The following is a 23192-nucleotide window of genomic DNA, read 5'->3' as shown; positions in this document are numbered from 1 at the left end:
GAGAGAACATGCAGGCTCTGCATAGACAGTGACTCTAGTGGAAATCGAACCTGGGTCCCTGACACTGTGAGGCAGCAGTGCTGATCACTATGCTACCGTGCCGCCCCACAGTAAACAACATGTAAAACACATGTGGAACAACAGTTAAAACATTTTTAAAGAATGTCATTGTCTGTCCTTCAAAATAGGGAAATATGCATGACACCTCCTCTGGTCAGCAGTTTGAGGAAATCACAGTAGGGCAGTAGCTACCAGACTGATCTCTAGGTCAGAGTGTTGAGTTATGAGGAAATGTGGGAGAAACTTGGGATCTTTCTTGCTTTGAAAGGTAGAAAATGAGAGGTGACATGAAGTACTTCAGAGAGTAGACAGAGTGGAACAGGTGAATACAGAACATTACCATTAAAATTCAACCTTCCTCTCAATACTTCTAAATGTTTATACTAAAAGACAGTTTTTATAAGCAAACCTGTCTCTCCCAGGAGCATGAACATGTACTCATTAGATTTAATGGGACATTGTCACAGGTCTCATATCTATCCTATTTGCACAATTTAAAGTATTGGAGATGAAGAACAACATTCCTACAACACAGTGCTACTTTAAAGGCAGTGAATATCATAGAATCATAAGTACAGAAGGAGGCTATTCAGCCCATTGAGCCTGCACTAACAATCCCACCCAGGCGCTATCCCCGTGACTCCATGCACTTACCGTGTTAATCCCCCTGACCCTAAGAGGCAATTTATTATGGCCAATCCACCTAACCCATATATCTTTGGACTGTGGGAGGAAACTGGAACACCCAGAGGAAACCCACACAAACACAGGGAGAACGTGCAAACTTAACAGACAGTGACCCAAGCCGGGAATCGAACCCGGATCCCTGGAGCTGTGAGGCAGTACTGCTAACCATTGTGCCACCATGCCGCCCGAATACCACGCTGTCAGATAATTATGTTCAGGTGAAACTATCATGTATACTCACAGCATTGCATATGAAATGCAGGAACAAATCAGGCAGCAGTCGCTTGTAAACTAAAGCAGTAAACTCAACAGAAAACAAAATATTGTGTATTTCTTTGGTCCAAATGATCTTTATGTATCAGCAGCTTAAGTCAAAACTGTGGATTTTTTTGTTGTTGCTTGTTTTATGGTTTTATATTCTGATATCTTTCTACTGTCCCTCACAAAAATAAGTCTTATTCATTAATTGGCCCCCAATTAAAACATTGTAAACGCACTTTTAAAAAACACTCTAAGGGGGGTCATATGATGTGGACTAGCTGAGTTTTCGTGAGTTCTGGCGCCACTCACCTTTTAATCCTGATGCACAAGCTTTAATTAGTCGATCCATATAATACTGGAAGATCCTGATTCACTATTTTTATCAAATTAAGTTGAAGAAATCCTTGTTTGTGTGATACGGGTCAGAGATGATGTGGGTGGGGTCTGGTTCAACATCGCTGGTGAGCAGGTCCATTCTGGGATGTGCTACTGGTGGCTAGATGAAGACTGCTTTTATGAATGAAAACGTGGAAGACATATTCTGCTCCCTGGCACAGATTATGAGTGCTCACAATGACGAACTGTGAGATATCCTTCATAGAACAAATGGTTCAGAGATGATGATCTTTCAGTCCAGAGAGAGGTTTCCTTGGTGATGGCTCACCTCTGATCCTGGGAAATCCTGTTGCATGGTACACCCAACATCCTGTTTAAGGGAATATGGCTGGATGAGGACTGCCCATGAGCGAGTCATCACGGGAGGAGCTGCTGCGATGAGATACCCAGCTGATTTCAAGGGCTGACTGTCATGTTTTCACAATCTCACTTGGGGGGGGGGGGGTAGCAGCGGGCTGGCCATTTTGTTTCCTGGATGTTCTTTGGCAATTCAGTAATGGCTTCAGTAGTTGTTGGCTTGTGGTCCTACAGTTCATCCTTGATCCTGAGCTTTGTTCCCTTGTGATGTTGCTCTGAATGATGTGATGTTGTGTTTTGTGTCCTTGCTGGTGTGCTGTCTGGCCAGGAGGCAATCCTTTTTGTTTGTTGGGGAGTGCTCTGAGTGGGTTGTGTCTTTTGGGGTGGGTGGGGGGGCGCAGTCATGCAAATCATATTTGGTTGGATTGTTTTGCATGCTATAATCCTTGCAATGGCACAGAGGAGTACATTCTTTTGTAGTATCCTTTATTCTGGTTATAGTAACGATGAGTAGTGCCACATCAGGGTGGTAGGTGGACAGATAGATGTAGAAGAGGTTGGTAAGTCCTCATTTTAGGTGAGGAAAGCCCCCCATTTGGACAATTGGTGTTGCGTTTTTCTTTGTTTTTTTTGTTCGTTATTCTGTGTCTAAGAAATCCTGTGCTCATCCCAGGGTGGTGCAGACAGACTAAATATCCTGGAGTGGACTGGACTTACTTACATTGCCATTGGCGCTTCTGGTTGGTTGGAGTGTGGAGGAAGGTGTGTGGTGGTGCATGTCCAAGCACAGTTGATAGGTTGTTGAGTTTCTATTTTGTTGCCCTGTGAAAAATGGTGCACAATGTTTTTATGACCTTATCCTGTTGTCTTGTTTGTCCACACTCCTCCTATTATTCTTTCAATATCCGTAAATCAGGAGGCGCAGCCTGCAACAGTGGGGATTATGATGTCTGATTTTTAAAATTATTTGTATTGATTTTTGCTGCTCTTCTCCACGTATATATGTGAAACAATGATTGTGCTTTACTGTGCTGAATTCTGGGAATTTGTTGCGCGTCGTACTGAATATAAAGTTGAAAATTGTCAATAAAAACATTATTGAAAAAACACTTTAAAACTTTCTTGCCGTTTTCCTATTTCAAGAAGGGATTTTCTGGAAAATTATTGAGTGAATCTGCTTTTGTTACTTGAGACATAGGATTAAGAGTGTTGAAATTCAACACTGATATGGGGGGCAGAGGGGGAGCGATTCTCTCAGCCCACTGCGTTGCTCTAGCGGAGACTGTATAGCGGGCTTCCCGCTGGGCGTCATGGCCTCCGCGCGTCTCCAACTGCTGGATTTCCAGCGTCATCAGCTCCGCGCCAAAATTCAGCGCAAAGCTCCACAAATTATTTAAATCAGTATTTACATCTTATGGGCCGGCCCGGAGACTGTCTCTGAGCCCGCTAACATCTCATCCCCTCCCAACAGGAGTGTTTCACTCCAGCAGGGTGTACAAGAGCTGCCCACTGGAGGCCCAGCCCTACAGAGTGAAGGAGGGGCCATGGAGGCTCCCCCTAGAGATTAGGGGGGGTAAGGAGGGTGTCCCCTGGGTGCGATCATTGGAGGTGGGGAGAGTCCCATTGCCACTGTGCACTTCAGATTGGTGACAGAGGGAAGGTGAACAGCGATTGGGGCTGCCCATGGGAGTAGGGGGAGGGGATTGGTTGAAGCAGGCCAGGGGCGTGGTGGGGGTGGCCCGGATAAGTCTGGGAGGGCAGAGATCAGGTTTGGAGGGGGAGGGGGGGGGGCCAGTGTCATAGGACCAGTGATGCGAGGCTACTATGCATGTGCCGCTCTAGGCACTCACAGACCGATGCATGCACAGTGGCCCACTCAGTGCTATAGTGCCAGCCTCTCCAGCCCTGCCTGTGGATTTTCAGCACGATTCACACTAGGGCTCGCAGTAATGCACAGAGTGTGGGAGATTCATTTTGAAAGCCCTGCTCCAGTTTTTACACAAATTCGGCACTTAGAATTTTTCGGGGACAATTCCACCGAGGACTTTTTATTCCCTACTTTATGAAAACTGTCCATCTAAGGTCCCCATCCATAGTCTCTGAGATCCTCAGCTGTTCTGCTTGATGTTATGTGTGAGCAGGTCTGTATGGCTGGTGTTCTGATTTATCCATCACCCTTGTGCATAGAATGTTTACAGACGGTCAAGTTGTGTTAGCATCAAGCACTCACAAATCAGATCCAACTTGTCAGATGAATTGTAAACAAAAAATGCTCATCATGTCCTCAAGAGTGCATCACAGGAATGTTGCAATGTTGGTTTCTGACACTAGTCACAATTTGGGACTTCCACTGATAATAACCAATGTTGTAATTAGCAGGTGTCAGATTTTCTAATGACAAAGACAACAGTAAGGCTTTTCTACTCTCCCTGCACCTCCACGGTGGAATTTGTGGATGCAGAGGCGGAATGTTCCTGTTCTCTCAAAATCAATGGCCGTTTGCAATGTTCGTTGGACAGGTCACCAGAATACCTGCCATGAGGGAAGGGGGAGGGAATCCCAGCCAATGTCCCCATAGAATGCAGAAGGAGACTGTTCAGCCCTTCCTACCTGAGTCTGATGCATAGTATCATATTCATTCTGATAAGTTGGTTCAGTGCCGCTCACTGTGAAGTGTGTCTTTGCAAGAGACATTTAGATAGCCTAGTCACTCTCCCTGTTCCTTTACCGTGGGTTTATCTGTATACATTGGAATAGCAGAGGGAAAAAGAAAAAGATAACAACGAGCATCTGCATTTATATGTTGCTTTATCATCCTCACACACCAAATTAATTTCTGGAGTGTTATTTTTATAGACAATTAGAAAGTGGATCACACCACCAATAATCAGGAGTGGGTCAGGTGAACTGCAATTAAATAATGACCTTCTGCACTGTCACACTAAACAATGTTAAAAGGTTGCAGTTCTGAATACAAAACGTGTTGCCTGTAAAATGAACCTATTAAAATATTGATTAGCAGCTAAATTATACATTACAGCTGAACAGCTCTCCAATATTATGTCAACCCCTGCTTTCACATTTCATAAGAAGTTCATGATCTCCATTCATTGCAGATCTACAAGAGTGTTTGAATATCTGATAGGGTACAGTGGGAAATTAATTCATCAATGATGTACAAAAATATAGTCCATCATTCCCAATGGTTAACTATTGCCATACAATTAAGATTACCAACCTTTGTCTATCTATTCAAGATTGGGCATTTGGCATAAATAAAATGATGACTGATTGTGCATTCGCTTCGTTTTGTGAGAAATAATGGGGGGGGGGGAAAGCAAACTATTTAGATATCAAAGTTAATTATCTCAAAAGGAATCCAAATAGCTTTGTAATCATGGCTCGTTTTGTAGATTAGGCAAATGCTCTTGGCACAGAGAACAATTTGTATCTGAAAACTTCCTTCATGCAAGAAATATTACAGGGTTGTGTGATACGTCATTTTTATAGTTAAAGAAACATTACACTGGCCAGTATGCACATTAAAGACACAGTTCCTCAAATTACAGAGTTTCAATCCAAGCATTTTCTTGTTCTGGGGGATGTTATGTCTTGCCAGTCCTTCTCATTGTCAGACTGATAATTCCCAGTGGACTATGATTCTTCAGATATTTTCTGAAAGGATAATGCCTTCAGAATAGTCCACATCTTGACACTTCATCCCAATGCATTTTTAAAACAAAGTCATTAAGCTTATTAAAGAAAGCATGAAAAGGAAGGTCTATCAATTCGAGTTGTGCAAATTGGTTTCACCCTATTGGCACTTTAGCAGATCTGGCAAAAATCTGAAATGAACTGAGAACAAATGGCTCTTTCTGCACAAATGTATTCAAACTATGTCACTCTTCCTCAGTCCCATCCTTTATTTTCACATCTATATGTTTGTAGAATCTCCAAGCCTTCAGGTTGCATTTTTTCAATATGGTCCCAAGGTGCTTCCCCGGACCTACCTCATAAGTGTCTGGAAAGTCAGCTCCCTGTTCTCGTTCGTACATAGCGTGCATTGTTTGTTCCCATTTTACAGGCGATACCAGCTGTTTCACTAAGAGTTGCTGAATGTGCTTGCTGTTCATATATTTTTTGGCATCTACATTAGAGTAGACAGATATCAGTGGTTTCTCAATGCTGATTCTCTTCAAGACTTCCTGGAGCGGCTGACTTGCTGATGCCATAAGGCTCGTGTGAAAAGCACCGCTAACCGGCAGCAGTTTTGTCCGCAGAAAGTGAAACTTCCGGGAATTCTGTTGCAAATATTTGAGAGCCTGTGTCAAAATGAAAGCAGTTTTTGAATGTTGTCACTGCAAAGTACTTTCAGACTATTAATAACAGTCAAAATGATGATTTCAAAGATTAATATTATTGGAAGTTGGTAGGTCATCTGGTCTGAGTGGACTAGGCCAGGTTGTTGAAAGTAGCAAAGGTAGAAACAGCAGAGCCAATGGTTACAATCTTTCAATCCACTTTAGCTACAGTGTGGTGCAAAGGAGTGGAGCATTACTATTGTTAAATCACCATTCAAGAAAAGGGCAAAGGGAAAAATCAAAGGCTCACAGGCGAGTCAGCCAAACATTGGTGGTGGGAAGTTATTGGAAATTATCATGGACAAAATAAACTTTCAGTTGTGTAGGCATGGTTTATCAAGTAGAGCCTGGACTTATAAAGGACAAATTGTGTATGACTAACTTTATTGAATTCTTTTATGAAATTACAAGAGAAGGTTAATCAGGATTGTGTAGTCGGTGTTGTATATGTGGACTTTCAAAGGTATTCAACAAGGTGCCACATGATTGTTAAGAAGATGGAAGGATTAAGGGGAAAGTGGTGAACGTGGATTGGGTCAGGGAGCACAGGGTAGAGATGACTGGTTGCTTTGCAGACATAGAGATAGCTTGCAATTATGTTTCCAAAGGGTTAGTTTTGGGACCATTACTCTTTTTAATTTTTACAAAGAACATAGGGTGGAATTTTATGGTCTAATCGCAGCAGGGATGGGGCAGTAAAACGCGGCAAGCCATACAAACATATGTTAACTTCAGCAGAACTGGAAAATCTTATCTGAGAGAAGGGCTGTAAAACTCTGTCCACAGACTTGGACATGCAAACCAACATTAAACAAAAATGATACAAAATCTTGCAGCATGGTAAAGCATGACAAGGAAAGGCTTCAGAATGGTGAAATAGGGAGAAGCATGGGAATGCAATAAATGACACAGCTTTGAAATGTGCAGATGAGAAGAGTAACTTTGATGCCCATGAAGACAAATCCTTAAAGGTGGAAGGGCAAATTTGAGGATCACAAACAGAAGAGTAGAACACAAAAGCACATAGATCACATTAAAACTTTCTAAGCCAGTGGTTAGGTCTTAGCTGGAGTATTGCGGGCAATTCTAGGCATCACATTTCATTCCGATGGAAAGGCCTTAGATAGGGATGTAGCAAAGGCTTACCAGCCTGAGGAACTTCAATTCTGAGGACAGGTTGGAAAAATTAGGAGTGTTTTCCTTGGAATAGAGAAAGCTAGGAGGTGACCTAACATAGGTTTTCACAATGAGAGGTTTTGATGGGGTGCCCAGAGAAAAACACAATTATCTCCAGTGAATTGACCAGAGGTCATAGATTCCAAATCATTGGAATAGGATCAGAAGGAGAGCTGAGGAGAAGTGTTATTATTCAGACAATTGTCAGGATCTGGAATGCTGTACCTGAAAAGATGGAGACGCTGATTTCAGGAAGTTGGACAATGCTTGAAGATGAGAAATTTACAAGATTATGGAATCAAGGATGCGTGTGGGACTCAGAATGACTGCTCTTTCAAAGAGATAGCACAGGCTTGCTAGCTGAATGAACTCCTCCTATGCAATATGTTTATATGATAGTAAGCACCCATCTACACACTTATGGGCAATGCATTTAAATCCAGGGGGGTCATCCACCAATCCCCTCAAACTAGTAAATAGACGTATGAAGTTGTGCAGCAGAAGAGCAGAAATGGGCAATCAGAGCCGACCATTATCTTTTCTATATCTACTGTCCATGGTTAGTTTTAGGTCCGTTTACTCATTTTAAATTTTACAAAGAACATAGGGTGGAATTTTATGGCCTAATTGCAGCAGGGGCAGGGCTGTAAAATATGGCAAGCTGTACAAACATATGTTAACTTCAGCGATAGTAGAAAATCTTATCTGTGAGAAAACGTGCGCATTCCACTGGCAGCCATCAAATTCAGGAGCTGAGCCTAATGTTCCTTTTTCTCTCACCATGGTCAAGCTCAGCTAACTCAGCACTGGTCACAGTGAACATGGGAGTAGTCTGCTCTGCCTGTTTGTATTGCTCCCTACAAACTCAAGGTCACATTAAATGTATAATTCATCTCTATTATGCATTTTGAGTGAACAATGAAACTGAATAGATGAAGAGCAGTAGCATCAGGAAAGGAACTCCTGATTTTGATTCTGAAGATATCTGATCGTCCTGGTAAAATACAGGAACAATTATTCTACACTTAGAAACAGAGGGCTAAAATGGTATGGTCCTCTCTACGTCCTGAGTGGGCCACATTGTAAGCTCCCCTGCCAGTGGGTTTGAAGGCAGAGTGACTCCTAAAATGCAATTCACACTACCTACCTGACCACCCCTGGCCTGTCTGAAACTTCTAATAACCTAACAGAACGCTCACTTAAACACACATTACAGTGAAAAAACATACTCATTCAAAGAATCCATTCACAAAATTTCAAACAAATTCAATCAGAGGCAATTGCGTTTGTTGACTTCTCCCAGGGTTTCTTTGCTATATGGCAGGTGTCCTGCGTGAATATATAAAGGAGAAATGTGCATTTCCCTGGCGCCTGTCATGAGCTCAGGTCATTCCAGAGCAGTAAATGAGGAACTTTCCAAGTGCAACTATTGTTGTTGCTCTATCAAGCAGAGCCCTATGCTTTGAACAGATAAGACAAAATCAGGTCTCAACTCAGCTCAACTCCATGAAAATTCAGACCTCCCTTTGAACAAGACTAATACACTTGTTAAGAACAAAACATTATTAAGCCTTTTTGATTTTGCCAATGTATTTTTAAATTTATCTTTTTATGGTCATGTAGTGGAAATTTGTACGATAATACTTTTACAAACAATGGTGCCTTGGTTAACACCATTTTTACATTTCTTTGGACGGTATGAAATAATTTTGCTTCCATGTGTGTTATAATATAACCAATGGTAACATGATGTGAGGGTCAGCTGGCCAGTATAAATAGAAAGCAGATGGTGATTGGGGGGAGCTTTTGTGGCCCAGGGTGTGGCCCAAGTGGCGGTGCAATGAAGTTTCTTTATTAAACCTCTACTTTGATTTATTTTGGGAAGTTAGTTCTTTTATTGCTTGCTACTGGAGTATCCTTTTTTTGCCAGATAAACATGTAGACTGGTTGGATTTTTTAAATTTGTGGATGTGGATTTACTGGCAAGGCCATTACACATTACCATCTTCTCAGTTGGGAATGGGCAGTGAGCTACTTTCATGAACTGCTTCAGTCCATGTGCAGACACTCACTCACTGTAGGTACACCCACTGTACCTTTTCCTGCGGCAGTTTGATACAAATGAGTTCCTGTTTTAGTCATCTTAGAGGGTAGTTAAGAATCAACCACGTTACTGTGAACATGGAGTCATGTATAGGTGAGGCCAGTTAAGATTGGCAGATTTCCCTCCCTGATGGAAGGGCATTAGTGATCCAGATAGGTTGTTTTGCAATAACTGTTATTAATTAATTAAATTTTACTTTTACCCAGCTGCTGTGATGGAGTTTGAACTCATGTCCAGGCCTACTGTCTCCCTGATTGGGAAGGTCATTGTCCCTCTGCTAGATTAGTAAAGTTGGCCCACTCAGTAAGGAGAAAGTGTCTTGCCCCTGCACCATTCAAAGGCTGTAACTGATAAACTTTTGGTCTTAAACCTACACTGGCATTGGAGGAGAAAAGGCCTTTTGGGGCATGAATTCAGTATTGAATCAATTTAATTTCCACGAGATTCCTCAACAAGAAAGAATTTTCCCATCTTTCTATGGCTCACCTGTAAATGTCCGGCAATCACTCGCCCATTGGGAAAGAGATAGTTAGCCATTTCACACACAGGGTCCTCCACTCCCAATGACTTGCAATGTTCCTGAGCTTCCAGGCAAGCATGCTTGAATCTGGATTCTGCCTTCCCCACCACAGATAACATGCCAGTGGGAATGGATTCTGATGCCTCCTGCATTGCCTCTGCACGAACTTTCACTGCATACAGAGCTGTTGTGGAAAATTGCATCAGTGAATAGTGTTTAATCTCTGTAATCTTTCATTTTCATTTCAAGTATGTTATCTGGCTGATTTCAAAAGTACATTTAATCAATCTTCAACACAGAGGACTTTTGTAAAGTGGATCTAAATGCATCAGGAGTCGTAGAAGAGAACTGGTATTTCAAATATCGAAAGGAGCAGCAAAAAAAAATACAAAAATGGAATTGAGGGCCCCAAATATAATAAATGCAGTAAGGATAGAAAAAGGGAGATTGGAAAGATTAAAAGGGAGTGCCAGTGAGAAATGCCATTATTATAATCTTAAAATAGTGTCATGGACAGGATATAATCAGTGTGTTTTATATGCAAGAGAGCGTGGCTTTTTTTTAACCCTGGAACCTGTATTCCAATTACACAATTCAGCAGCAAGTTGCCGTGAATTTAAAGACAAAGATTATTTATCCTCACACACTTACCCCAAATTAATGCAGCATGACACACTCAGTTTCATGCATACACGCACGCAAAGATTGGATACAGATAAAGATAGTGTCCTTCTACAGATTACAGTTCATTCAGTCTTGGATTTAAAATTTCCTATCTTCCAAGCGCTGGCTTGTGCTTTCTTGATGATTTAAAGTTGAAATGACAGCCTTGTAAAGCAAAGGGGTCAAAGCAGGTATCATAGAATCCCTACAGTGCAAGTGCAGGCCACTCGGCCCATCGAGTCTGCACCAACTCTCCAAAAGAGCATCTCACACAGACCTGATCCCCATCACCCCACTTTTTTACCCCACTAATCCCCCAACCTATACATCTTACAGTGTATTATTAGTGTCACAAGTAGGCTTACATTAACACTGCAATGAAATTACTATGAAAATCCTCTAGTCGTCGCTTCCAGCGCCTATTCGGGCACACTGAGGGAGAATTTAGCATGGCCAAAGCACCTAACCAGCACATCTTTCGGACTGTGGAAGGAAACCGGAGCACCCTCAGGAAGCCCATGCAGACACGGGGAGAACATGCAGACTCCGCACAGACAGTGACCCAAGTCAGGAATTGAACCCAGGTCTCTGGTGCTATGAGGTAGCAATGCTAACCACTGTGTCACCGTGCTGGCCCAAGTTGTGAGATTCCTTATAATTAAATATTTAGGAGGCTGGTTTCTGGGTGAACTTGGAAACAGGGACAGTTTCACTATTTTGTCTACCTGATGATTTGCAGCTAGTTTCAGAGTCTGGTTCTCAGCTTTGATAATGATTGACAGTTCAGATGGATCTGCTGGGTCCTGTGCTAATATGGGTGCAGTCCTGAAACCAGCTTAAATCACTGGACCATTGAGTTAACACTTCTGAGGTTCACCAGTCCAGTTTGGATGGGGCGGGGGGCAGGGGAGGGGGGGGGGGGGGGGGGAGAGTCATTGTGATACAAGGGAAAATTGATAGTGGCCATTGAGTTTCCATCTTTCCTTTTTTGTGGTATGAAACATGGAGACAGGCAATCTGGAAATTCCAGTGATTAGCGGATAGCCCATTCTTAAACAACAGGAATGTGCATTCTACAGATGGCTGTGAGGTATCCTCACATCCAGGGTAGATTTGATACTCCCGTGATCCAAAAGCTATCTTAACGGCTTGCTTGTGTCCAATTTCTAAACTGGAAGTTCATAATATGATATGCCTGTACTAGTCATGACAGCAGTCAAAATCCAAGTAAGGCTATTTTTCAAGATATTAAATAAATCATTGCCTCAGATTTTAAAGGCGGTGAACCATCAAAAATGGACGCAAAACAAGTTGTGGAGACTAATACTTAAAGAGAACTGGTCATATTAAAATTACTCAAACTAAATGTTGCCAAATCAGACAGAGATAATAGTTTGTACCAAAGATCCTGATGTACCTCGGCGAACAATAGTGCGTGATCTAACAATTATGCTCCAAAATTCTAACCTTGAATCTACATAGTGTCTCTCGTGAACTCAGGATACCACAAAGCATATCATATTTGTGAAGGACTTGGTATGATGTAGTTATTGCTGCCATGTTGGTAAATGCAAGAGCCAATTTCTGCACAAAAAGGTCTCCAAAACATTAATTAGATAATTGCAGAATTAAAACATTGCTGGAGGGACAAAGATTAGCTAAAACACTGCCAGAGCCTCTTCATTCTTGATTAGTGTTATAGAATTTATTCACACACATCTGAAAGGGAAGGTGGCACCATTAAGCTATTATCCTAGTACTGCACTGGGGGATCAACATGGATTGTTTGCTCAATTGCTGAGGCAGGCCTTGAACTGACAAGCTCTGGACTCAAGAGGTGAACACGCTACCATGAAGCCAAAACATTGGACTATTTGTGGCAAATCTAATTTGTCTCTTCAAAATAAAATGACAACAATAAGATAGGAAATAAAAAGACTTGCATTTATAGAGCATCTTTAACAAGAACAGGAAGGCGCAAAGCAGTACAGAGCCAACAAGGTGCTTTTTGAAGTGCAGTCACTGTCATAATGTCAGAAATGCAGCAGCCAATTTGGTGCACAGCAAGTTCCCACAAGCAGCAATTGGTGATAATCTACTTTTGTGATATTGATTAAGGAATATTTTCTGCTCATCTTTGCAATAGTGTTATGGGATCTTTTAATTTAACTGAGAGGGCAGACAGGTTTAGGGTTTCATGCTAAAGAAGAGACCTCTGACAGTGCAGCACTCCCTCAGTACAGCACTGGAGTGGAGGCTTTGATCTTGGTGCTGGAAAGACTTGCACCACAACCTTCTGACTTAGAATTGAGAGTGTTACCAACTGAGGCATGGCTGACGATTTTCCCATCCCGCCCAGTGCTAGGCGGTAGTGGAGAATCCAGCGGAAGCCGAAATGTCAGAAACACTGCTGGCAAAAAAACAGTTTGCAATTCTCCCAATGGCAGTTAATGGTGGGTAGGTTTAAAGTTTAAAAGCTTCTAAAGTTTATTTATTAGTGTCACAAGTCGGCTTACATTAGCATCGCAATGAAGTTGCTGTGAAAATTGTGACTAGTACGGTAGACAGAGGGGAACCGGTGGATGTGGTGTTCTTAGATTTCCAAAAGGCGTTTGATAAGGTGCCTCATAAAAGGTCGCTACAGAAGGTTAGGGTGCACGGAGTTGGGGGTAAGGTGTTAGCATGGATAGAGGATTGGCTGTCTAATAGAAAGCAGAGAGTTGGTATCATTGGGTGCTATTCTGGTTGGCGGTTGGTGACTAGTGGAGTGCTGCAGGGATCAGTGCTGGGGCCTCAACTATTTACCATTTATATAGATGATCTAGAGGAGGGGGCTGAGTGTAGAGTGACGAAATTTGCTGATGACACGAAGATGAGTGGTAAAGCAAATTGTGTGGAGGGTGTGGAAAGTCTGCAGAGAGATCTGGAAAGGCTGAGCAAGTGGGCGAGGACCTGGCAGATGGAGTATAATGTTAGCAAGTGTGAGGTTATCCACTTTGGCAGAAATAATAGTAGGAGGGATTATTATTTAAAAGGCAAAAAGCTGCAGCATGCTATGGTGCAGAGGACACGGGGCTCCTTGTGCATGAGTCACAAAAACCCAGTCTGCAGGTGCAGCAGATCAAGAAGGCGAATGGAATGTTGGCCTTTATAGCGAGGGGGATAGAATATAAAAGCAGGGAGGTCTTGCTGCAACTGTACAGGGTACTGGTGAGGCCGCAGCTGGAGTACTGTGTACAGTTTTGGTCGCCGCACTTACGCAAGGATATTTCAGCCTTGGAGGAAGTGCAGAGGAGGTTCACTTGGCTGATACCAGAGATGAGGGGGTTGGACGATGAAGTGAGACTAAATAGACTAGGTCTGTACTCATTGGAGTTGAGAAGGATGAGGGGGGATCTTATAGAGACGTATAAGATAATGAAGGGGATGGATAGGGTAGAGGTAGAGAGATTCTTCCCGCTTAGAAAGGATAGCAGGACTAGAGGGCACAGCCTCAAGATAAGGGCGGGGGCAGGGTGGCGGTTTAGATCATAGTTGAGGAGGAACTTCTTCACTCAAAGGGTGGTGAATCTCTGGAATTCTCTGCCCGTTGAAGTGGTGGAGGCTACCTCACTAAAAATATTTAAGTCACGGGTAGATAGGTTTTTGATAGACAGGGGAATTAAGGGTTATGGGGAGAAAGTGGGAAAGTGGAACTGATCCACTTCAGATCAGCCATGATCTTATTGAATGGCGGGGCAGGCTCGAAGGGCTAGATAGCCAACTCCTGCTCCTATTTCTTATGTTCTTATGTAAAATTCTCTAGTTGCCACACTTGGCATCTGTTCAGATAAAGTAAGGGAGAATTTAGCGTGGCCAATGCACCTAACCACCTAACGTCTTTCAGTCTGTGGGAGGAAACCACAGCACCCAGAGGAAACCCACGCAGACACACGGAGAATGTGCAAACGCCACACAAATAGTGAACCAAGCCAGGAATCAAACCCAGTGCTAACCATTGTGTCACTATGCCAATCCAGTTCTCCCGCTGCCTGAAGGCATGAACACTATTTGTATTCACTTGCATCACACTAATGCTCATTAAAACAGCTGATTGTCTAACCCTTGTCAGGCCTTGCAATCTTGTGTCACAGCAACAGGAACTCATGTCGGTGTCAAACCTGTTTGAAAAAGAGCAACATGCACAGGATGGAGCTCAGTTCACTCGAGACTTCGAAAAGAGTGCAATACAGACTATCTGCCATTGCATTATGCCACTCCTGTTGCACTGAACACCACTCTGCTGGGTCAGACCAGTTTGTGCCCACTAGCTCCACGCCAAGCTGGTGCTTATGGACAGCACTGTGCTATGGGACCAATGGACCCTTCACTCCAATGATCCACAGTTTGGCCTGGAGTGGGGTATGAAGTGGCTGGCAGAGAGCTGATGGGGACAATGTGAAAGGGGAGGGGGGCTGTGCAAGAGTAGGGGTGGAAGGGCGAGAGGGCACAATAGCAGGCAGAGGGGCAAGGAGGTGGATGAAGATGACAGACAATGGAAGGCAAAGGAAAGACCGAGGGGCAGGAAGCTGGACCCCGACAAGGCTGCGTGAGACGCTCACAAACAAGGGAATCAAAGGGATACTGCATCATTTACTGGAAGGGGATATACAAGGATTCCAGATGCAGTGGGTAGGGTCCAAGTGGGGCATTGGCACAATTCAGGTGATGCGCTCGGGGAGAGAGTGACAGAATCAAGGTATGGACCTTCTTTTTGAGGCTGCTAGCCTTTTGTCTTTGGGTTGCAGACATCCTGCAGGCTGGTGGAGACAGGTGAGCTTGGGAGGGTGATACGAGTGCGCTGGACTGGTGTTTGAATATGGTGCCAAGACCTTCAAACCTACCAACTGAGGGTGGATGAACAAATCAGCTGCTGGCCCACAGATCAGGCGGGAACTCATTTGTGCATTATTAATGAGGTTACAAGGGCAGAATCCGATGTGGGATCCTACTATTCTGGCCAGCGGGAAAGGCACCGCGAGAGCCGCCCATCGCCGCACTTAGTCTCAAAACTAGAGAATTCTGCCCAATATCATAGGGTAATTCAGTAAAAATTCAGTAAACCAATACAGTCTATAACATAGAATAAAATTACTAGCCATTTGTAGAAATGAGAGCTGAACAGAGCTAGTTAGAGCAGACTTCTGAAAATAAAAAGGATTTAGCTTCACCAACCATAGAAATCCTTGAAGAAATTTAGAGTTAATAAACAAAATGCAATGGTTGTGGTTTATATAAGTTTTCAGAAACTTTGATAAGGCACTATATAAAAGATGTAGGCAAAAATCAAACACACAGAATCCTCCCACCCCCACCCCCCCTCCCCCGACACACCTCTGAATTATCCCTTGGTGTTGAAGGGCCTGGTATGCATCTCCAGCTTATCCATTTTCATATATATTTACAATATTTGCTGTATTAGATCGCATTTATAAAACATACCAAGAATCTTCTGGCAGATCCTCTCTTTAGAAATGCACCACGAACAGAGTTTTCATTCTATCTTTCTTAACCTCACCTTCAGCAAAGTCCATAGCTCCTGCAAAGACCAGGGCAGCAAACTCTCCCACACTGAATCCCGCAGCTCCAACACACTTCTCGATGGCCTATATACACACACAAAGCAAAAGGGTGGGAATCACTTAGCAACATTAAAAACAAGTCTTCTTAGTAGATGGTTTAGTGCGAGCTGCATAGCTACACAGTCTAAATTTAATGACTATTTCTTACATATTGCAAAGCGGGATGGTGATCGCTGTCAGTGGCAAGAGTTAACAAGTATTTGCTTTAAATAAGGGCACAAGTAATAAAATAGAAATAATCGTTAGGTAGTACAGAACTTTGAGTATTGCTCAAAAAGAAACATAGAAACGTAGAAACCCTGGAGTGCAGAAGGAGGCCATTTGGTCCATCTCAGACAGATATATCTGACCCAGGTCCTATGCCCTGCCTGTCCCTGAAACCCTGCATATTTACCATGGCTAATCCATCTAACATACACATCATGGGACACTAAGGACAATTTTAGCATGGCCAGTCCACCTGACCTGCACATCTTTGGACTATGGGAGGAAACTGGAGCAGACATGGAGAGAATGTGCAAACTCCACAATCACCCAAGGCTGGAATTGAACCTGGTGCTGTGAGGCAGCAGTGTTAACCACTGTGCCACATGTTGAAGCTTTCTGGCTTGCACTCATTAGGGCATTTTGCAAGAATGCCAGTGTAAGGGGAAAACAACAATTCATACTTTACGATATGATAATGCTGATTGATTGGCAAGATTGGTAGAGGGGTTGCCATGGAGAATGCATCAGTTGATGGTGATTGACAGATAACTGCCAAGCGTTGTTTGAAATTTACACCAGGCAGTTTGACTCTGAATGCTGGAGTCAATGCTCTGGGGAATGAACCACCAAACAGCTGTCACTACCCCTTTTATCGATATTCTTGCAAAACGTCCTGATGAGTATAAGATGAAAAGTTTTGTCATGTCTCTTTTTTAAATCAATATACTGTAAATTACTGCAAAACAAAAGGAAATAAATAAAAGTAAATTAATATTTTGATACACTCCTGTCCCTCCAGTGTCCACAGTAAGAAGTCTCACAACACCAGGTTAAAGTCCAACAGATTTATTTGGTAAGAAACGCCACTAGCTTTCAGGGCGCTGCACCTTTGTCAGGTAAGTGGGGAGTTCTGATCACAAACAGGGCATATAAAGGCACACACTCATTTGACAGAATATTGATTAGAATGCAAGTCTTCACAGCTAATCACATTTTAAAGGTGCAGACAATGTGAGTGGAGACAGAATTAAGCATAGGTTAAAGAAGTGTGTATTGTCTCCTGATAGGACAGTAAGTGAGATGTTGCAAGCCCAGGCAAGTCATGGGGGGGTAACAAATAGTGTGACATGAACCCAAGATCCCGGTTGAGGCCGTCCTCCTGTGTGCAGAATCTCTGCTCAGCGACTCTGCGCTGTCGTGTGCCGTGAAGGCCGACTTGGAGAACGTTTACCTGAAGACCAGAGGCTGAATGCCTGTGACTGCTGAAGAAGTGTTTGCCAACAGGAAGTGAACAGTCTTGCCTGGTGATTGTCGAGCGGTGTTCATTCATCCGTTGTTGTAGCATCTGCATGGTCTCCCCAATGTACCATGCCTCAGGACATCCTTTCCTGCAGCGTATTAGGTAGACAACGTTGGCTAAGTTGCAAGAGTACGTATTGCGTACTTGGTGGATGGTGTTCTCACGTGAGATGATGGCATCCATGTCAATGATCCGGCATGTCTTGCAGAGGTTGCTGTGGCAGGGTTGTAAGGTGTCATGTTTACTGTTCTCCTGAAGTCTGGGTAGTTTGCTGCCGACAATGATCTGTTTGAGATTGTGCGGTTGTTTGAAGGCAAGAAGTGGGGATGGCCTTTGCGAGATGTTCATCTTCATCAATGACATGTTGAAGACTCCGGAGAAGATGTTGTAGCTTCTCCGCTCCGGGGAAGTACTGGACAATGAAGGATACTCTGTCCGCCATATCCCGTGTTTGTCTTCTGAGGAGGTCAGTGCGGTTTTTCGTTGTGGCACGTTAGAACTGTCGACCGATGAGTCGAGCACCACATCCTGTTCTTATGAGGGCACCTTTCAGCGTCTGGAGGTGTCTATTGCGATCCTCCTCATCTGAGCAGATCCTGTGTATATGGAGGGCTTGTCCGTAGGGGATGGCTTTTTAACGTGGTTAGGGTGGAAGCTGAAGAAGTGGAGCATCGTGAGGTTATCCGTGGGCTTGTGGTACAATGAAGTGCTGAGGTGACCTTCCTTAATGGAGATGCATGTGTCCAAGAATGCAACCGATTCCGGAGAGCAGTCCATGGTGAGTCTGATGGTGGGATCGAACTTGTTGATGTCATCATATAGTTGTTTCAGTGATTGTTCACCATGAGTCCAAAGGAAGAAAATGTCATTGATGTACCTAGTGTATAGCATCGGTCGAAGGTCCTGTGCGATGAAGAAGTCTTGTTCGAGCCTTTGCATGAAGATGTTGGCATATTGAGCTGCGAATTTGGTCCCCATGACTGTTCTGTGTGTCTGGATGAAGAACTGGTTGTTCAAGGTGAAGACATTGTGGTCCAGGATGAAGTGGATGAGTTGTAAAATTGCATCTGGAAACTGGCAGTTGTCAGTGTTGAGCACTGAGGCAGTTGCAGCAATGCCGTCGTCATGAGGGATGCTGGTGTAGAGTGCCGAGACATCCAGTGTGACGAGGAGTGCTCCTGGTTCAACTGTTCCACATGTACTGAGTTTCTGTAGGAAGTCCGTAATGTCGCGACAAAAGTTGGGGATTCTTTGTACAATGGGTTTCAGGATGCTCTCGATGTAACCAAAGGGGTTCTCGCACAGGGTCCCATTGCTCAATATGATGGGACATTGTCTGCACCTTTAAGACTAGCTGTAAAGACTCGCATTCTAATCAGTATTCTGTAAACTGAAGATGTGCCTTTATATGCCGTTTGTGATCAGAACTCCCCACTCACCTGATGAAGGAGCAGCACTCTGGAAGCTAGTAGCATTTGTTACCAAATAAACCAGTTGGACTTTAACCTGGTGTTGTGAGACTTCTTACCGTGTTTACCCCAGTCCAACACCAGCATCTCCACATCATGACCTCCAGTGTCCACCAGACGTGGAAGATCTCAGGCATACCATCACTAAAATTAACCAGAAACAATCTCTCCCTCCAGTCAGAAGTCAACCCAAACTATTATCTGCTTAAGTAGCACTGAGTCGTATGGACCATCAACAACCCAGGATTAATCTTCAGTTCTGTGCTTCATTAACAATCTCAGCGAAGGCTGAAATATTACGACTGGCTACAGTGATTCACACTACGAGCTGGAGTTCATGCTTCTGATGGATCTCCAATAATCTTTGCTGAAAGGCAAACTTGTGGCACGAGTGTGGCTGGTCAGGCTTAGCTCTGATATTCGTCACCATCAAATAGTCTGGATGGTACTCACAATCTAGACTTGTATATGTACAGAGCCATTTCAACCAACACTTGAGGAACCATGTGGGATTATACCAGGTAGGGACTCTGCTGGCTGCCTGGGCAACAGATCAGAGAGCTGCAGCTAAGACCAGGGGAAGCCAAACATTCCTCTTCATCTGAAGACAGTGAGCTGCTGATCTCTGCCAGAATAGCATAATGTAGGAAAAGGGACAGCCATATGGTAGACTGAATACTGAGCGGCATTTTTAAAAATCCCAATGTCACCCATGCACATATTCATGCCACCATCGGAAAATATATCCCAATTGGACAGGAAGGATGAAGGCCACAATCTTGTATGTTCTGCCTCTAATATGCCTGCTCCTGACCTGAATCCTATTGCTGTACATCCATAACTTTTATTCATATTGCACCTTTATGTAATAAAACATTCTGAACAACGTTTTCACTGAGGTGTGTGGCTGCACAGCAATCTGGAATGTGTTGAAATAAGCAGACTACAAATATCAGCAAACTCAACTGAAGGACAAGGTTCAGCAGCAAATGCAAACCGCAAAAGAATGAAAGAGCAGAGGGGAAAGTACATCTGTGACTGGAAAGCAGCAAGTGTGAGGCAGAGGGAATCTGTGACTAGAGAGGCTGCAAGTGAGAGACAGAGGGAATTTGGAGAGGCAACAAGTGTGAGACAGAAGAAATCTGTCTGGAGGAGCAGTGAGCACAGGAGAGTGGGAATCTGTAACGGGATAGTTGAGAGCTTTGGAATGGGGAGGAGTTGCTGTGTCCAGAAGTAATAATGTGGGTATGCCGGCATTGGACTGGCGTAAACACAGTAAAAAGTCTGACAACACCAGGTTTTAGTCCAACCTATTTATTTGATAATATACTCACTAGCTTTCGGGGTTACCCCCTTCGTCAGGTGAATCCTGACGAATCACCTGACGAAGGGGGTAACCCCCGAAAGCTAGTGAGTATATTATCAAATAAATAGGTTGGACTAAAACCTGGTGTTGTCAGACTTTTTACTGTTTTCCAGAAGTAATATACATGCAGCCAAAACACTTCAGGTGAGGAGCCAGACAAGTCCTCAGAGCCCCGGGAATCACTGAGCTGCAGATCCCTTGAGGTTCATCATCCAACACCTATGGAAAGGGAAGATACTTCGGAAAATTTCTAGGTAGCCTGTTGACCCGCAAGAGTGGGTGGATTTAAGCTGAATGAAAGCAATGGTACCCGGTGTTTGGTTACCAGCTCTGAGTTAGAATGAGCTATGGGAGCACTCCCCATTGATCACGGGGCACAGCCTGAATCAAATGGCCAAAAAAAGCTCACAGCAACTAAATGTAATAAACCCAGTGGGCACAGCACATCACATCAAAGACACACTGGAGATTTATAAAGGGATTTAGTCTCTATGAACGGCTAATGCTTTCTGATGGGCAGCATTAGAATGCAGTTTGGATTATTGATCATTTATGTATGTAACAAGGTTAATGACAACTACCTTTACCACTGAGTGCACCACATAAACGAGCCTGGAAACTAGAATTTGCTCGGTTAATACAGAGGTGAAGCAGACAACCTTGCTGATGGAGCAAATCAGATGTTTGGCTCCAGATCAAGCAGATTGGCAGATTTGTAAATGATGTGGGCACCAAAGACAATGGGTGCCCACCACAAACTCTATTTCCAAGCAATCAACTTCATCCCTTTCCCTGCCCACTGTCTGAGGCTGAACCACATCATTTACAAATCTGCCCAAACACAATGGCTTCAGTTTTCCTAACATTTAACTGAAGGTTATTTCTGCTCATCCAAAACTTGAAGTCAGAAAAAAACTGATAAACAGCGTAACAGGTTAGATAGTGGAGGGGTTGAGAGAGGCAATGCTGAGGTCACCCACGATAACATGATTACTACCTTAAATTTATACATGGGCTGTAAGTGTCACCAAAAAGGCCAGCATTTGTTGCTCCAATTGTTCTTGTAAAAGTTTTTGTGAACTACTGCTTTTCTATGTGGTGTACATACATGTATGTACACCACAACTCCTTGGGAAGGGAGTTCTTTTAATCCGACTAAGTAATAATGAAATAACAGCGATATAGTTCCAAGTCAGGATGGTTTGGAGGGAAATTTACATGTGGAAGTGTTCCCATGCATCAGCTACTCTTATCCTTCTACATGTTAGAGGTTTAGGAAGGTGCTTTCAAAGGATTGGTGAGTTGTTGCAGTGCATCTGGTGAATTGTACACATTGCCATTGCTGTGTATCAGTAGTGGTGAGAGGGAATGTTTCTGATTCTTGATGTGGTTGGAACTGCACACATCCAGGCAAGTGGGGAATATTCCAGCACACTCCTGACTTGTGCCTTGTAGATGGTGGAGAGGTTCTGGGGAGTCAGGAGTTACTCTGCAGACCTGCTCTTGTAGTTATATGGCTAGTCCAGTTCAGTTTTTGATGGATGCCTTCCTGCAAATGTTACTTTGAGAGTGGAAAGGTACAATATCTGTGTGAAAATAAGGATGAAGTGTTTCTCTGGATTAGAAATGTGTGTTATTGGTTAAAGTTTATTTATTAGTGTCACAACGAGGCTTACGTTAATACTGCAATGAAGGTACTGTGAAAATCCCTGGTTTCTTTGTAAGGTGCAAGGAGTGGTTTAGGGTAAAGCAGAACAGGGATTTGAAAAAGACTAACACAGGTTGTACTTACTTCAGGGTTTTGATGTTGGAGCCTTTCCACCGCAGCCAAGGACATGACAAAGACTGCCGGCTGGCAGTGAATGGTTTTATTTAACTGTTCCTGCGGCCCATTCACACACAGAGACAGCAGATCATAGCCCAGGACCTGCTGGGCTGCTGCGAAGATTTGCCTGACTTTCTGGTATTTCTGGAGGCCTTTGCCCATCCCCACAAACTGGCTGCCCTGGCCGGGGAACAGGAGCAGGGAGCTGTCCCGGGGAGGCCTCCTCCTGCTCGGCTCTATCACCCGGGGAGTTTCACTTCTGTCCGCTAGGAGCTGCCCGATGTCCGGGGTAGGGCCGGGGGGTGCGTGCGGACAGCGCAGGGCGGAAAGCTGCCTGCAGCCAGCGGCATTCAGAGCCCGGGCTTGGAGCCAATGTGTCAGCCTGCAACCCGGCACAGCCAGGTTCATGGTGCCGGGGGATGAGGGAGCTGCTCTCTGCACCCACACCCAGGGACGGGGAGCTGCTCTCTGCACCCACCCTCGGGCACAGGGAGCCCCCTCTCTGCACCCACACCCAGGGACGGGGAGCTGCTCTCTGCACTCACCCTCGGGCACAGGGAGCCCCCTCTTTCTCAGCAGAGAAGTTGGGGGGGGGGTGGGGTGAGGAGGTGAGGATCCTGTCCTTGTCCTCAATCCTCAGACAGATAGGTAGAGTGACAGAGTGTCAGTCAGTGGGTCAGAGTCAGTCAGTCTGCCCCCAGACAATCACATCTGTTCACAGACACACCAACAACATGTTTCTGCCTGTAACTAACGAGTGTCACACTCCTGTGCACACAGGAAAGCCAAGGTTGCTGCAACTCAGTTCCTAGACACAAATACAGTTTTCAAAACATCAAAACTTGCAGAAGTTCCCAAACTTTAACATCCCGCCAATCC

At 44.0% G+C, this 23192-nt stretch overlaps 1 protein-coding gene across 1 annotated transcript; it reads right to left on the bottom strand.

Moving 5' to 3' along the window:
* Positions 1-4498: 4498 nt before the first annotated feature.
* Positions 4499-22803, bottom strand: mcat (malonyl CoA:ACP acyltransferase (mitochondrial)). The gene is made up of 4 exons (XM_080191704.1): positions 22281-22803; positions 16083-16170; positions 9829-10046; positions 4499-6023 (listed from the first exon to the last, which is right to left on the bottom strand). The coding sequence occupies exons 1-4, from the start codon at positions 22719-22721 to the stop codon at positions 5601-5603; spliced, it is 1170 nt and encodes a 389-aa protein (XP_080047830.1). The 5' UTR covers positions 22722-22803; the 3' UTR covers positions 4499-5600.
* Positions 22804-23192: the final 389 nt, after the last annotated feature.

This window comes from Carcharhinus amblyrhynchos, chromosome 6 (genome assembly GCF_965287045.1).
Source record: "Carcharhinus amblyrhynchos chromosome 6, sCarAmb.v2.hapA, whole genome shotgun sequence".
Classification (NCBI taxonomy): domain Eukaryota; kingdom Metazoa; phylum Chordata; class Chondrichthyes; order Carcharhiniformes; family Carcharhinidae; genus Carcharhinus; species Carcharhinus amblyrhynchos.
Note: the sequence above shows the minus strand (reverse complement) of the source record. Positions and strands in the feature narration are given on the sequence as shown.